General features: G+C 44.9%; 1 protein-coding gene across 11 annotated transcripts in view; it reads left to right on the forward strand.

Moving 5' to 3' along the window:
* Positions 1 to 10,855, forward strand: part of AK8 (adenylate kinase 8) — a 75,513-nt gene extending 64,658 nt beyond the window's left edge. For 6 of the 11 annotated variants that reach the window (XM_074608306.1, XM_074608310.1, XM_074608307.1 and 3 more), the window contains 2 exons: positions 7,669 to 7,749; positions 10,252 to 10,855. In XM_074608306.1, the coding sequence (XP_074464407.1) occupies positions 7,669 to 7,749; positions 10,252 to 10,498 (328 nt within the window). In that variant the 3' untranslated portion in view covers positions 10,499 to 10,855. Of the gene's footprint in view, positions 1 to 7,668; positions 7,750 to 8,799 lie in introns of all 11 variants that reach the window. The other 5 variants (XM_074608309.1, XM_074608317.1, XM_074608313.1 and 2 more) reach the window with 4 other exon arrangements.
* Positions 10,856 to 12,230: the final 1,375 nt, after the last annotated feature.

Raw genomic sequence — 12,230 nt, forward strand, 5'->3', positions numbered from 1 at the left:
CCAAAATAAAATCAAGCATCTTTCATCAGAAGATATCCCAGAATTTGAAAGACATCAGTGAATAAAACCTCCCAACAGCTCCTTCCATAAATAAGAGATAAGGATCATTTCATCCATTGCAGAGACATGCAGAAGCAGTATTTAGGGTAGAAACTAAACTAAGATCCGTGTCCGGTCAGTAGTGCAGCCTCAGAAGATCATTTGCGGTCTGGTTACCCATGGGCAAAATATCTGGTTTATATCTGCATTGAGAGAAACCTGAACAAGATTGGGCAAAACGTAGATCTATGTAACCAGTTTAATTTTTAAGAGGGGATTTGGGGATGCAGAATGTAATTATGGAAATATAATGTGCTCAGGATCCTGTGGCTAGGCCCCTAGTTCTTAAGAAGAGGATTAGCCAAGGTTTCAGGTTCAAGGTGTCTTTATGCTACAGGAAAGGGAGCATTCTTGCGGGGAACTGATTGATCCAAGTCAGGTATCTCTGGCTAGAAAATCAATAAAGACAAGATAACCTGGGTTTTACCTGGGATTAGTCACTTGGATTCAAATCTGAACTTCCTTGTACCTGTCAGCTTGAACCACTAACTTGATTTATTGTGATAATTCAATGGTGCTACCCAAGAAAAAGACCTTTTTGCAATGCAGATTTGTGTTGTACCTTGGTCAAGCCTGCCATCCCATCCCTCTCTGGCTTGTGGTCCCTGTATGATCCAGAAGTTTGTACAGTTTTATGCATTTTTGGAAATTTTAAAACCAAAAAGTGTGGTCAGTTTTAACAATGGGTCTTACAGTTTAGCCGAATTCAGGACAGTTGCTGGAGATGGTACTTGTCTCTCTGCCAGTTCAGTCCATAATGCCCCCCACGGCTTTTCCATCCTTTTGCGAGAGCTGTGTTATTTCCTTCTCCGCCTGCTTTGGCTCTGTTTTATGAACCAAAGGGAGGAGCTTGCGTTTGTGCCAATGATCACAGAAGGATTTTACCTGTGGTAGCCTTTCAGAGAGCTACTGCATCCGTACACTTCAGCAGCTCATCTCCTTTACAGCTTTGTATCTCAATTACAAAAGTTGTAACCATTGCATTGCCAGAACTAATCCTCCAGGAGAGTTATTTTCCATGGGGAATTGTGCCATAGCATCAGATAAGACTGTATTGATATCTCCATATTGAGTAAGGTGTTTTGAGCCTTATGAAAGGCTCAATTTTATAGCCTTGAATTTGACATTTTCTATTTGTCTGCCTGGAAAATAGGGCAACTTCGTGTTCCTGTCCTTTCCCTTCTTTCCCTCCTTCACTCCTTTTTCTCTCTTTCTTTCGTTCTCTCTTTTGTATTCTCTTTTCCTCTGATTTAGCTAGGGCTCTGTCAAAGTTCTGCCAGCAAAGTTTGCTGTAACTTTGAGATCACACAGGCATCTGATCTTCACGTTCTTTTTTTTTTTTAAAGCAGACTGATGTGCTACGTTGTAAACTGCCAGGAGCACTTGCTAATTTAGTAGTTAATGACAGTCACAGAGAGTGTTTTTCTTGCCCCTGGAGAGGTTTTAGACACAGCTGGGGTAGATTTGCCACTATCAATTATGCACAATTTTAAACAAGAATTGGCCAGCAGGGGCCTCTTTTTTTTTGCAGAGTGCAGAGCGTGAAGAATGGGAATATGGCAGCTGGTACCTGCCTACGAGGGAGAAGATATATAGGAGTCAAGAAAATAAGGGAAAGATTAATAGCTTGCTATTTTTAAAGTTGTAGTTTCAACCCAAAAGTTTAAATGCTACATTAAAAGTGTCCCAGTGTTGTTTGGTGGTGTATTTATTTTTTTTTTTTAATTAAAGCATCCTAAGTCTATTCAAGGCTTGATCTAGCCCCGGTATAGCCACAGGCATGTCAGTAGTCTCTGTTTTTAAAAGCCAGCTAGGGAGTCAGGATTCTGTCTCAGATATCGTGTTGCATCACTTGTCATCCTTAAATGAAAACAAGGTATGAATTCAATTAGATTTAATGGTATAGGTCAAATTTCACAGACAATAATTTTCCTTTTTGTACAAAAAAAGACTTTGGGCTCCCCTCCACCAAAGTCAATCCAGAGCAACTCCAGGTAATGGGAAATGCCAAGGATGAGAATCTGACCTAAGCAAATAGCTCCGGTCTAGAACAATCAACATCTGGATCCATCTAGGTCAGCCTCATAAAACAGCTGTGTTTAAATTACAGGACCTAAACCAGTGGAATGCCGTGGCTTACAGGGAGAGCTTTAGTTCTCTTGAGCTGTGAAGGCAGCTGGCGAGGCAGCGGAGCCATCCTGGGAGGTGACACAGGAGGAGCGTGCTTTAATCCCTAGCTCAGTGATATCACAATTCAGGCACACAGCATTTGCTTTTCTAATGGCAATACTCATAGTTTTTCCATAATAGGTGCTTTGACTCAGTGACATTATATCCACAAAACAGGAAAACCACCACCAAAAATATTCTCCTGAGGACAACTCTGAGCACTGTCAATTGTTAACAACTTGGATTTACTAGGCTGGTTGCCATCTGGAACAAATGCAGATTAGATGAATGCTGTTGAGTACGTCAAAAAACCTTCCTTCACTTATTGTATGGTCAGGACACATTTTTCCAAAAAGGCTGTGTCATGATTAGGCATGAAATAAAACTTCTACCACCCATCCTTTTACCTTCTCCTCTCTCCGTTTGCGAAGGGAAGCCATCAGGATGCCCTGGTGACCTCTAAGATCGTAGACGACGCTGTCTGAATAGTCAGAAGCCAGAAGCGACTGGAATACCCTTTTGGAATGCCAGATGGCTGGTAGGAAAACAGCAGTATATTCCAGCTGTTAGGGGCCTTATATATTTCACGTCGTCCAAAGGCGACTAGTTCTCATTTGACTAGGTACACAGCGAAGGTGCCATCAACATTATTAATTTGTTGGATTTTAATCTCTCTAATGTATCTGAAAGCTATAATAGATTAGATAAGTGATGTCGAGTACAGTGAGGGACAGGCAGGATTCTGACACAAGATTTTTTTTTTCCCTTTAATATTTGTGTTCATGGTTTTATTATCTGTGAAAGCTGGCTGATGGGACTGGACCTTCTTTCACATCCTTCTCCGGGGAGGGAGAACAAAGGAGAGAGGACGGAGCTTTGCTTACGAATCACTTGGCTTCGGTCCTGCGTCTGGCAGCGATGTTGCCGTTTGGTGGTAGTTAGGGGGACATTCGTCCTCAGAGACCTGGGCTGAGAGGCTCCACCGAGTTATACCCCACCGAGCACCAGTTTGTAACCGGATGCCAGTGAGCTTTGGTTGCCGCTGGGTAGGTGATGCAGGAGTGCGGATTCTTGGTGCATCTCGGCCCAGCCCTCCCCGGCGCGCACCTCACACTGCTGCTGATTGACGTTATTCACCTGTTGCGGAGCTGAGCTAACAGCTTGCCAACTCTGAAAGAGAAGCTGCGCTAGATGCTAATCTAGCAGTATAATGTAGTATACTTTGATATGAGGCTGTGTTTCCTCGCCTCCCTGTCTACCAATTCTGATGACATCTGTTTCATATTTCCCCTTGATAGAAGTTGTGACACATTACAACATACAAAGCCTGGCTGATTCCTAAAGCGAGCTTTACAGAGGATGCATTTATGTGGAAAAAAATTACACTGGGTACGTGAAAGGGGCCAAGCTCTCCTTGGAGGCAAATCCAGTACTTATAGGGAGTTGTTCCAATTACTGCTCTAAACGCTGGATCGAGGTCATGGATGCAGCCCTCTATCTTACGAGGATTTCCAAGAGAAATCCATCAAACAGGTTACCTGGACTGTTGGAGGGTCAAGTTCCTTATGTGGCCTGAGTCACAGCAGCCCGAGAGGGGGATGTGGGTGAAACGTTGCTCAGACGTGCCTTGAGGAGCTGAAGGAGACGTGTCGTATACCCAAGGCTAACACTTCGCAGAGAGTGCATACGTGTAAATCGGCTTTACTCATGTGAGTAAGCCTCCTGGGGCTGCATAATAGACTGTGTGTGGTATGTGTCTCCTTCAAAATGATAATAAAGCTTTCTAATTGGAAGTATTTTAAGTCTAGACGGTGGTTCTGTCAGTATTTTTCCCCTTCATCTTTTTTTCCTGCTTCTGAAGGATTTTAAACTGACAGCCCTGGGGAGTGAAGTTTTCTCTTATCTACAGATGTACGGCGTGGCAGGGTAAGGCATCCCACCTTCCGCTGGAAGGACCATTGGATTAGGAGTTTGTGCTGTTGTATAGTATATTCTGTGTGTGCCATTATACAATGCACGTGGGGGAAAAAAAATCCATATTAGCAGGGATGTCTATACTCTCCCACATCTTCCCCCTACACTCTTCTTTAATGGTGACACCAGGCTGGATAATAAGAAGCATCTTGTGTAAAAAAGAAGGGAATCTCAGACAAGGCTTTCAGAGTTCATTTTGTTGGCAGCTTTTTAAGTGGAGTTTTTTAGGCTCTTCTGTTTCAAATACCATAATACTTTTTGAGTTAGTAACTATGAATTACGACAAGCTTTCTTGATATGCCAGGTTATAATCCTTTAGTGGTTTTGTTTATTTCAGAATATAATAGGAAGCCATATCAATTATTATGACTGTATAAATGTTGTTCCTCTCTACTAGAATATTCATCTTGAGACATATCATCAGATGTTACCTGTTCTGACAATCACGTTTTTGTGCCATTGTTGGGCAACAGAAACAAAGAAAAACAAAATGTTAAGAGTGTAAGGGATAAAAGAGTGTTGAAACTGTTGTTCTTTTCCTGTCTTTGGAATCTCTGAGATCTTGAATGTTTTATTCCCGGCTGTTATTTTGTTACCACAGTGTGAGTAGAAGTCATTATCTGTAAACATTTGAAAAGAGAGATGATTTTCATAACTTTAAATCCTACAAAGGATTCTAGTAATCTGCTATGTGCATGCCAAGGTAAAGCTCAGCCTTTCATCTGGTCTGATCCCACCCAGTCAGTGTAAAATGTTCCTTTGGTGAATGTCTAAAGCAAACAGTATCTTTTGTGAGAGGCAGACAAAAACGAAAATAGGAAGCCTGGCCTTGAAGGCAACAGCAGGAGAAGGTGTATTATAAAGAAAGATGTGTTTACAGCCTTAGGGCTGTGCTCAGTTGGTAAAAGTTTTTTTGCATAAGTTTTCAAAGGAAGCCTTACTTTTTATTTCATTCTGAATTAGTCCTTGAACGGGATCTTTGTCCAGATCTGCTTTAGGCTCCTATTGCGGTGGCCTCTTCCAATAGCTGGGGGACATGGGACTCACATCTCTGCTCATTCTCAGCAGCTTGTTGAGAAATTTCTGCTGAAAAGCTTTTGAACTAGAATATAAAATTAACAGGGCTGCTATAATGAACCATAGTGCCAAGGAGGAGTCAATGTGAGACGGGCACAACATTTTATATGCAACAGTGTAATGTGACTGGGGTCAGTAGGGGTGTACGGTGTGTTCTGGTTCTGTTGTCTTGATTCAAATCAAGGCTTTTCTGTAACTGGATGAAATAAGTTGGCAAGTCCCATCCCATCCTCTGGTGAAAAGTTGTTCATAGCACGGGACCCACACTGAGGGCCTGACTTTTTAAGATGCTGAGCAACTATGTCTTGTTCAGACTCAATGGGAATTGCAGATTTTGATCTTAAAATCAAGCATTTATATTTCCTCTTTAGCAGTCTCAACAGTGAGGCTTGTTGAGTAGGTTCTGCCGTACTGAGCTGCCTCCGTGCCCCGGCACTGTTCTCTGCAGGTCAGTGCTAACGAAAGGGACAGGGAATTGTCAGCATCATAATGTGGCACGTATTAAGTCACAACATCAATAGACAAGGGGAGAGCAACTGACGTCATTTACCTGGACCTGAGCAAAGCCTTTGACACTGTCCCGCATGACATCCTGGTCTCCAAGCTGATAAAATATGGGTTTGATGGACTGACAATTCAGTGGATAAAGAACTGGTTTGACGGCAGCACCCAAAGAGTGGCTGTCAATGGGTCCATGTCCAAGTGGAGGCCAGTGACGGGTGGAATCCCTCAAGGATCAGTACTGGGACCGGTCTTGTTTAACGTCTTCGTCAGCGACATGGACAGTGGCATTGAGTGCACCCTCAGCAAGTTTGCCGACGACACCAAGCTGTGTGGGGCTGCTGACACGCTGGAGGGAAGGGATGCCATCCAGAGGGACCTTGACAGGCTGGAGAGGTGGGCCCATGCCAACCTCATGAAGTTCAACAAGACCAAGTGCAAGGTCCTCCGTCTGGGTCAGGGCGATCCCAAGCACCGATATAGGCTGGGCAGCGACTGGCTTGAGAGCAGCCCTGAAGAAAAGGACTTGGGGGTGCTGGTAGACGAGAGGCTCACCTTGAACTATCAGTGTGCACTAGCCATCCAGAAAGCCAATCGTATCCTGGGCTGCATCAGGAGAAGCGTGGCTAGCAGGTCGAGGGACGTGATTCTGCCCCTCTACTCCACTCTCGTGAGACCCCACCTGGAGTACTGAGTCCAATTCTGGAGCCCCTACTACAAAAGAGATATGGACGTGCTGGAACGTGTCCAGAGAAGAGCCGCGAGGATGATCAGAGGGCTGGAGCACCTCTTCTATGAGGACAGACTGAGAGAGTTGGGGTTGTTCAGTCTGGAGAAAAGAAGGCTCCGAGGAGACCTCATAGTGGCCTACCAGTATCTTAAGGGGGCCGACGAGAAAGCTGGGGAGGGACTTTTTAGGATGTCAGGTAACGGTAGGACTAGAGGGAATGGATTAAAACTAGAGATGGGTCGATTCAGACTGGACGTTAGGAAGAAGTTCTTCACCATGAGACACTGGACCAGGTTGCCCAGAGAGGTGGTGGAAGCCCCATCCCTGGAAGTTTTTAAGGCCAGGCTGGAGGGGGCTCTGAGCAACCTGATCTGGTGGGAGGTGTCCCTGCCCATGGCAGGGGGTTGGAACTAGATGATCTTTAAGGTCCCTTCCAACCCTAACCATTCTGTGATTCTATGATTCTAAGTCTTATTACTCATTCTGCTTTTAAGGATGCAGGAGGCAGGTGGGAGACAGGAGGACTTACACTGCGGGGGTGGGCGGGGGGCAAGGGCAAAAGAAGTGGCAGAGCACTATAACAGCAAGAGGGAAACCCCTTTCATGGGCACTGAGTTGCGCGGTGCTGTTATTAGGGAAGAATGCATAATACTGGCAGACAAGCTCTTTTTCTGTCCTTGACAGACACAGTAGAAATTTTTTATTTACCTTTGTAATTTACATTGTGTTTGCTAGTTGGGTTGAGAAGCTGAATCCAGCGTAAGTTCAGCGGCAGCTGCTGGATTGTGAGGGAGCTACGACAGACCCAGCTGTAATTCGGTCACTGGTGTCCACACTCTTTTGTCCACTGAGCCCCATCAGTGACGCAGCACCACACGTACCATGTGTCAAAGAGCTTCTGCCTTGAGAAGCTTGGAGACTAAACACCACGTGAGGAGAAGAACCAGAGGAAAGAGGTCCTGTCCATATACTAATGTTTTCTGGTGCTACAGTTTTGAGTGGCACTGTCACTTCCACATTTGTGTGTGCTGTTCATTTGGGTAAGGATTAACTTACTCTGAAGGTCACAAGTGATGTTCTCAGGGTGTTAATGCACTTAATTGTTATGTTCTCCACAGGGTATTTTTCTTTAACCTCCCGTATGAATCCATCATGGAACGGTTGTCTCAACGGAGGATTGATCCCGTCACCGGGGAAAGGTTAGCACTCGTGTCTTGATGTTTAACGTTTTTCAAGACTGCCAGCGAGATGAAAGCACCAGATAGACTTCATGGAAATCTAAGGAAACTCGGGAATATTGTACTCTTGCTTAGGGATTCCTTAAAAGAAAAGTTAAAACGTTCATAGCTACTCGAGTACCAACCCACCTACCTGCTTCTCCCGTTCTCAGAATAGGGCATTTTAAAATTGTGGAGCCCGAAATCTACAGTAGCAAGTAGCTCAGGTCTGAGATTTTAATGATAACTAAATTGGTTGGTAAAATAATGCTGAGGGAAGACGTCTGAAACCTCGCCTAAATGCAGATGGTTTTCAGACATTCCCATGGGAATTCTGAAGGCTTCCCAGCTGGGGAAAATGAAAAACTTGCTGCGTTTTACTTCCCCCAGCCCCTGTGATGGTTCTGTCTGCTGTGAGGTATTAATATAATTCCTGCTTAGTAGAGCAAAGTCGTTTGAGGTTCTCAGACGTGGCAGTTCATCTCACTGGCAGTCACCTCACCTGGTTTCAGCAGCGACCTTCAGGTTTACTGTCTGCTCCACCCCTGTTTTTTGGGGAACAAGTAACAATGAAATATCTCCCCAAATACCTGCTGGAGTTGGTGAGGATTTGCAACTTCACTTATGCTCTGTTTTTATGATTCCCCACACTTAAATTTTAAACCGCTATTTTACTTCTAATGGTTAAATGCATCCTATTGAATCAAAGACAAATACTGAACCCTCAAAGATTAAGGCCATAAATACTGGATTTGTCCCAAAGTGATACACGATTATTCAGACGTCTCACTCGAGGTGCCACATTAACTTGTGACAGCAACCGTGATTTGCTGTAACCGTTCTCTTTGTTTTCGTAATAAGTGATGCGGTTGTTCAGAAGAAGTGAACAGTATGAAGCAAATCATTCACACATCTTTGCATTTCTTATCATTAGGATTAGCCTTTTCAGTATCTGCTCCAGTTAACACGCTTCCTTCTTCCAAACGCTGGGTTTTATTCCTCCCAAATTCATTGTGAATTGAATTGTTTTAGATGCTGTATCTAATCCTAAAGATTAAAGCTGCACCACTGGCTACAGTGCTGTGAAGAGGGTGGCCTTCAGCTGTGCTCTACATAATCCTAATGTGGGACAAACTCTGTGTCCACATCAGTGTCCCGGCGCGAGCTGTAATGCAGTTTGTGCAGAGACACAGAGACTCCGCTTCTCTCCTCGGTTTTGCTTCTATCCCAACAGTTGCGGGGAATTTGGCTGTACGGGAAGAGGGATAAACTGGTTTTGTGTTAGAGCAGAAGAGACGTTTACTCAGAAGTAGAATTACCGTGGCAGGACAGTTAAATACGTGTTTGCAAAAGAGCTTTTGGCGATTGTTGGGAGCCTTTGGCAACGCAGAAACATGGTCAGAATTCTTCTTGGCGTCAGCTCTCTGGGCAGGCGGAGCCGGGCTGCGGCACTGCTACAGGACGATGCTCTGGGGATGAAACCCCTCGGTCTCGCTGAAGCCTCCTGAGTAGTTGGGTGAACCTACAGCTGCGAATTCAGGGAAGCCAAATTCTGGCATTTTGGAAATCAGAAAATTAGAAATAGCCAAAACCTACCTCAGAGTGAACTAACCTCTCTTTATCTTCAGCTACTATATAAAGATGTTAGCAATTACATTCTACCAGATATCTGCCCAGAAATAGAGACCAAAGTAGAATATTTGTGTCTTCTTAACTTCTTCCAGTGATCTTTAGCACTAACAGTATTAACCCTGCTCGTAGTGGCTTATCAAGAGGAAGAATCTTTCAAGCTCGAGCTTGTGGTGATTTGGAGACCGTGTGGAGGAAGGGCTGTGCTTCCGCTGCCCTTCTGCCGTGTGCTGGGAGCTCAGCCGCATGCCCGCTGCTAGGAAATACTTGCAAAATTTAATACTGGTGATCCCCGCCGTGTTGCTGCACTTCTGAATCTGGGCAGGGAAGTCTCCAAAGTCTGAGAGCCTAAAACACATTTTAAGTTACGGGTCCTTCAGGTCCTTCATGCTGGGCACAGGGCTGGGTTTGGGCTCTGATTCGATGCAAAGAAAGCACGCAAAGTTTGGCAGTTTTTTCCTGACTAATGTCCCGCATCAGCATAACAGTAAAGCACAGCAAAGATTTGTAACAGGTGCTAAGGATTAAGGTTGGGCTTTTTTGGATGCTTTTTTTTAAGATAGAAATCAAAGATTACAAGTAAAACAGGATACCTTGGGATTGGATCTGGAACAGATCTGGAAATGCTTCTGAACCTGGAGCGCTTGGCGCGTGATGGGGATTTCTCCACACCTTGTGTGAAGTGTATGAACACCAGCAGCACTCTCTCTGGGTCACCTCAAGAGAAACTCTTGCCTTTTGAGCATCCAGCGTTCTTGAGAGCAGGGATGACAGATTACTTGCTCTGAATCTTAGGAAATAGCCACTGTGTCCTCACCTTGAGCTGAAGCGGTGGCATTTGTGTCTCATCTCCAGATACCACACTACATTCAGACCAGCACCCACACCGGAGATCCAAGCCCGTCTCAGGCAGCACCCTAGAGACAAGGAAGAAAATATTGAGAAGCAGTTGGAAACCTATTACAGGAATGTCAAGGAACTGGAGGATTTTTATGAAGACGCTTTTTATGTCAATGCTGACCAAGACCCTCATGTTGTCTTTGAGTTTATAGAAAGCTGTATCATTAAGCCTCTTCCATGCAAAAAATTAAAAAGCTTATAATTAATAAGGATTATTTACGGCACAGTTGATTTTGAACTTTTCCCTATGTTTGCAGTCCAGTCACTGAAGTGGCAGTTGTCACAAGTGAACAGGCAGTCAGCCAAGCTGCGTTAAATTCGAAGCTCACCAAGGTTGATCAAAGCAGAGAGTAAAAAAACCTGTATTTTATGGGAAATTGTTTTGGCTCTTATGTTGTGGTCCAAGGTATGAAGCACTGTGGCTAGGGAAGTTCCTGTGTTTAAGTCAAGTATCTTTTTTCTGATTCTCTGGTTCAGTGAATAGTTGTTTTGCCTTAACCGTGTAATACCCACGAAGCCAATTTGCGATATTAAAGCTGTTTGATGTGTTTGTGCCTTATTCACTCAGTGCTTTCCACCAAAACTGCACGGGCACCACCCACCTACCTCACTGGCACACTCTGCTGCGGGCAAACACGGAAGCAAATAGAAAAAGGAAGCTTGCAGCGCTCCCCCCAGGCAACTGCAGTGCTTTGAGGCCAGGGTAAGGAGGTTTGCACTCCTTTGTTAACTCAGGTTGTTCAACAAGTTCTGACAAAACAGTCACCCTGTTCTGCACTCCAAACCCGCAGCCAGGCTGGAAGACTCAGATCAACTGGAAAAAATACCCAGAGCCATATAAAACTGGTTGCAGGTTCATCTCTTTCAGAACCCAATTAAGGACATAACGAGCTGCAGGAGCAGATAGGTTACTAAATCCTGTTTTCCTCGGGGAGTAAGGCCCTCGGCCTGTGGCTGCCCTGACCGAGCTGCGGCTGGGCAGGTTGGTGCCTGGGTTTTTTTTGCTCTGGCTGGACCTGGCTGCAGGAAATGCTCAGGTAAGTCTTTCTTAATTGGAAAATCCATGATGAACAGCACAGCACTGTTAACCAGCTCAGACTCTGGCTATGGACGGGCACATCCTTAATGCTTCTAAGAAAGGGGCGTGATTTGTTGTGATTCAGAGGAGCCCTGAGTTTGATGCCTCTGTTATGTCTCCTTCTATTTCTCCCTTGGGTATGAGTGTGAATTCCCTTTGGCCTGGGCATGGGGAGGAGCTTCGTCTTTCTCCTAGAAGCCTCTGTGTCTGAGAAGATGCAGGAGGCACGTGCCTTCTCCTTTCAGAGAGGACAGGCCTCCAGGAGCCTTTTGGTTTTAGATTTCTCTGATCCTATTGCTGTAAATAAGTTTGGGTCTTTGTTGCTGTCTTTGATCGTGTGTGTCTAGGTCTATGTGAGGTGCTGTGGGGTATGCATGCCGAGCTCTCTTCTCACACCTGCAGAGTAAATTCAGGTGGGAATACCCTGGTTATCCAGATGGCTATGAGGATATTTTGGGAGAGTTTAAGGTCAGAATTTTCACTACCTTTAGGTGGTTTAGTGAATGGGAGTTGGACTTTCCAGCCTTGAGGGCAGCTTTAAAAAATCTCAGAATAAATATCTTTGAAATCTAAGAAAGCCAAATCCTCTGGCACCAGCAACGCCAGCTGAGTCCTCCGTGCCTCTTGTGCTGAGAAATCCCGGCTCGTAGCGCCAGGCTGAGGCAGCGGCTGCTCCCCCGGCACAGGGCCCAGCCCCAGCCCTCCTGCAAAGCCGGGCAAGGGCATTTCTAACAGTCCGACCTGTTACAAATGTGCTGTTTGGTAACCTACTTGGGCAGCTGGTTTTTATGCTATCGCTATAAAGATATGCTGTAGCATTCATGCATAATTGGGAGCCCTTCTATTAATAATACAT

Source organism: Larus michahellis, chromosome 15, assembly GCF_964199755.1.
Source record: "Larus michahellis chromosome 15, bLarMic1.1, whole genome shotgun sequence".
Lineage (NCBI taxonomy): Eukaryota > Metazoa > Chordata > Aves > Charadriiformes > Laridae > Larus > Larus michahellis.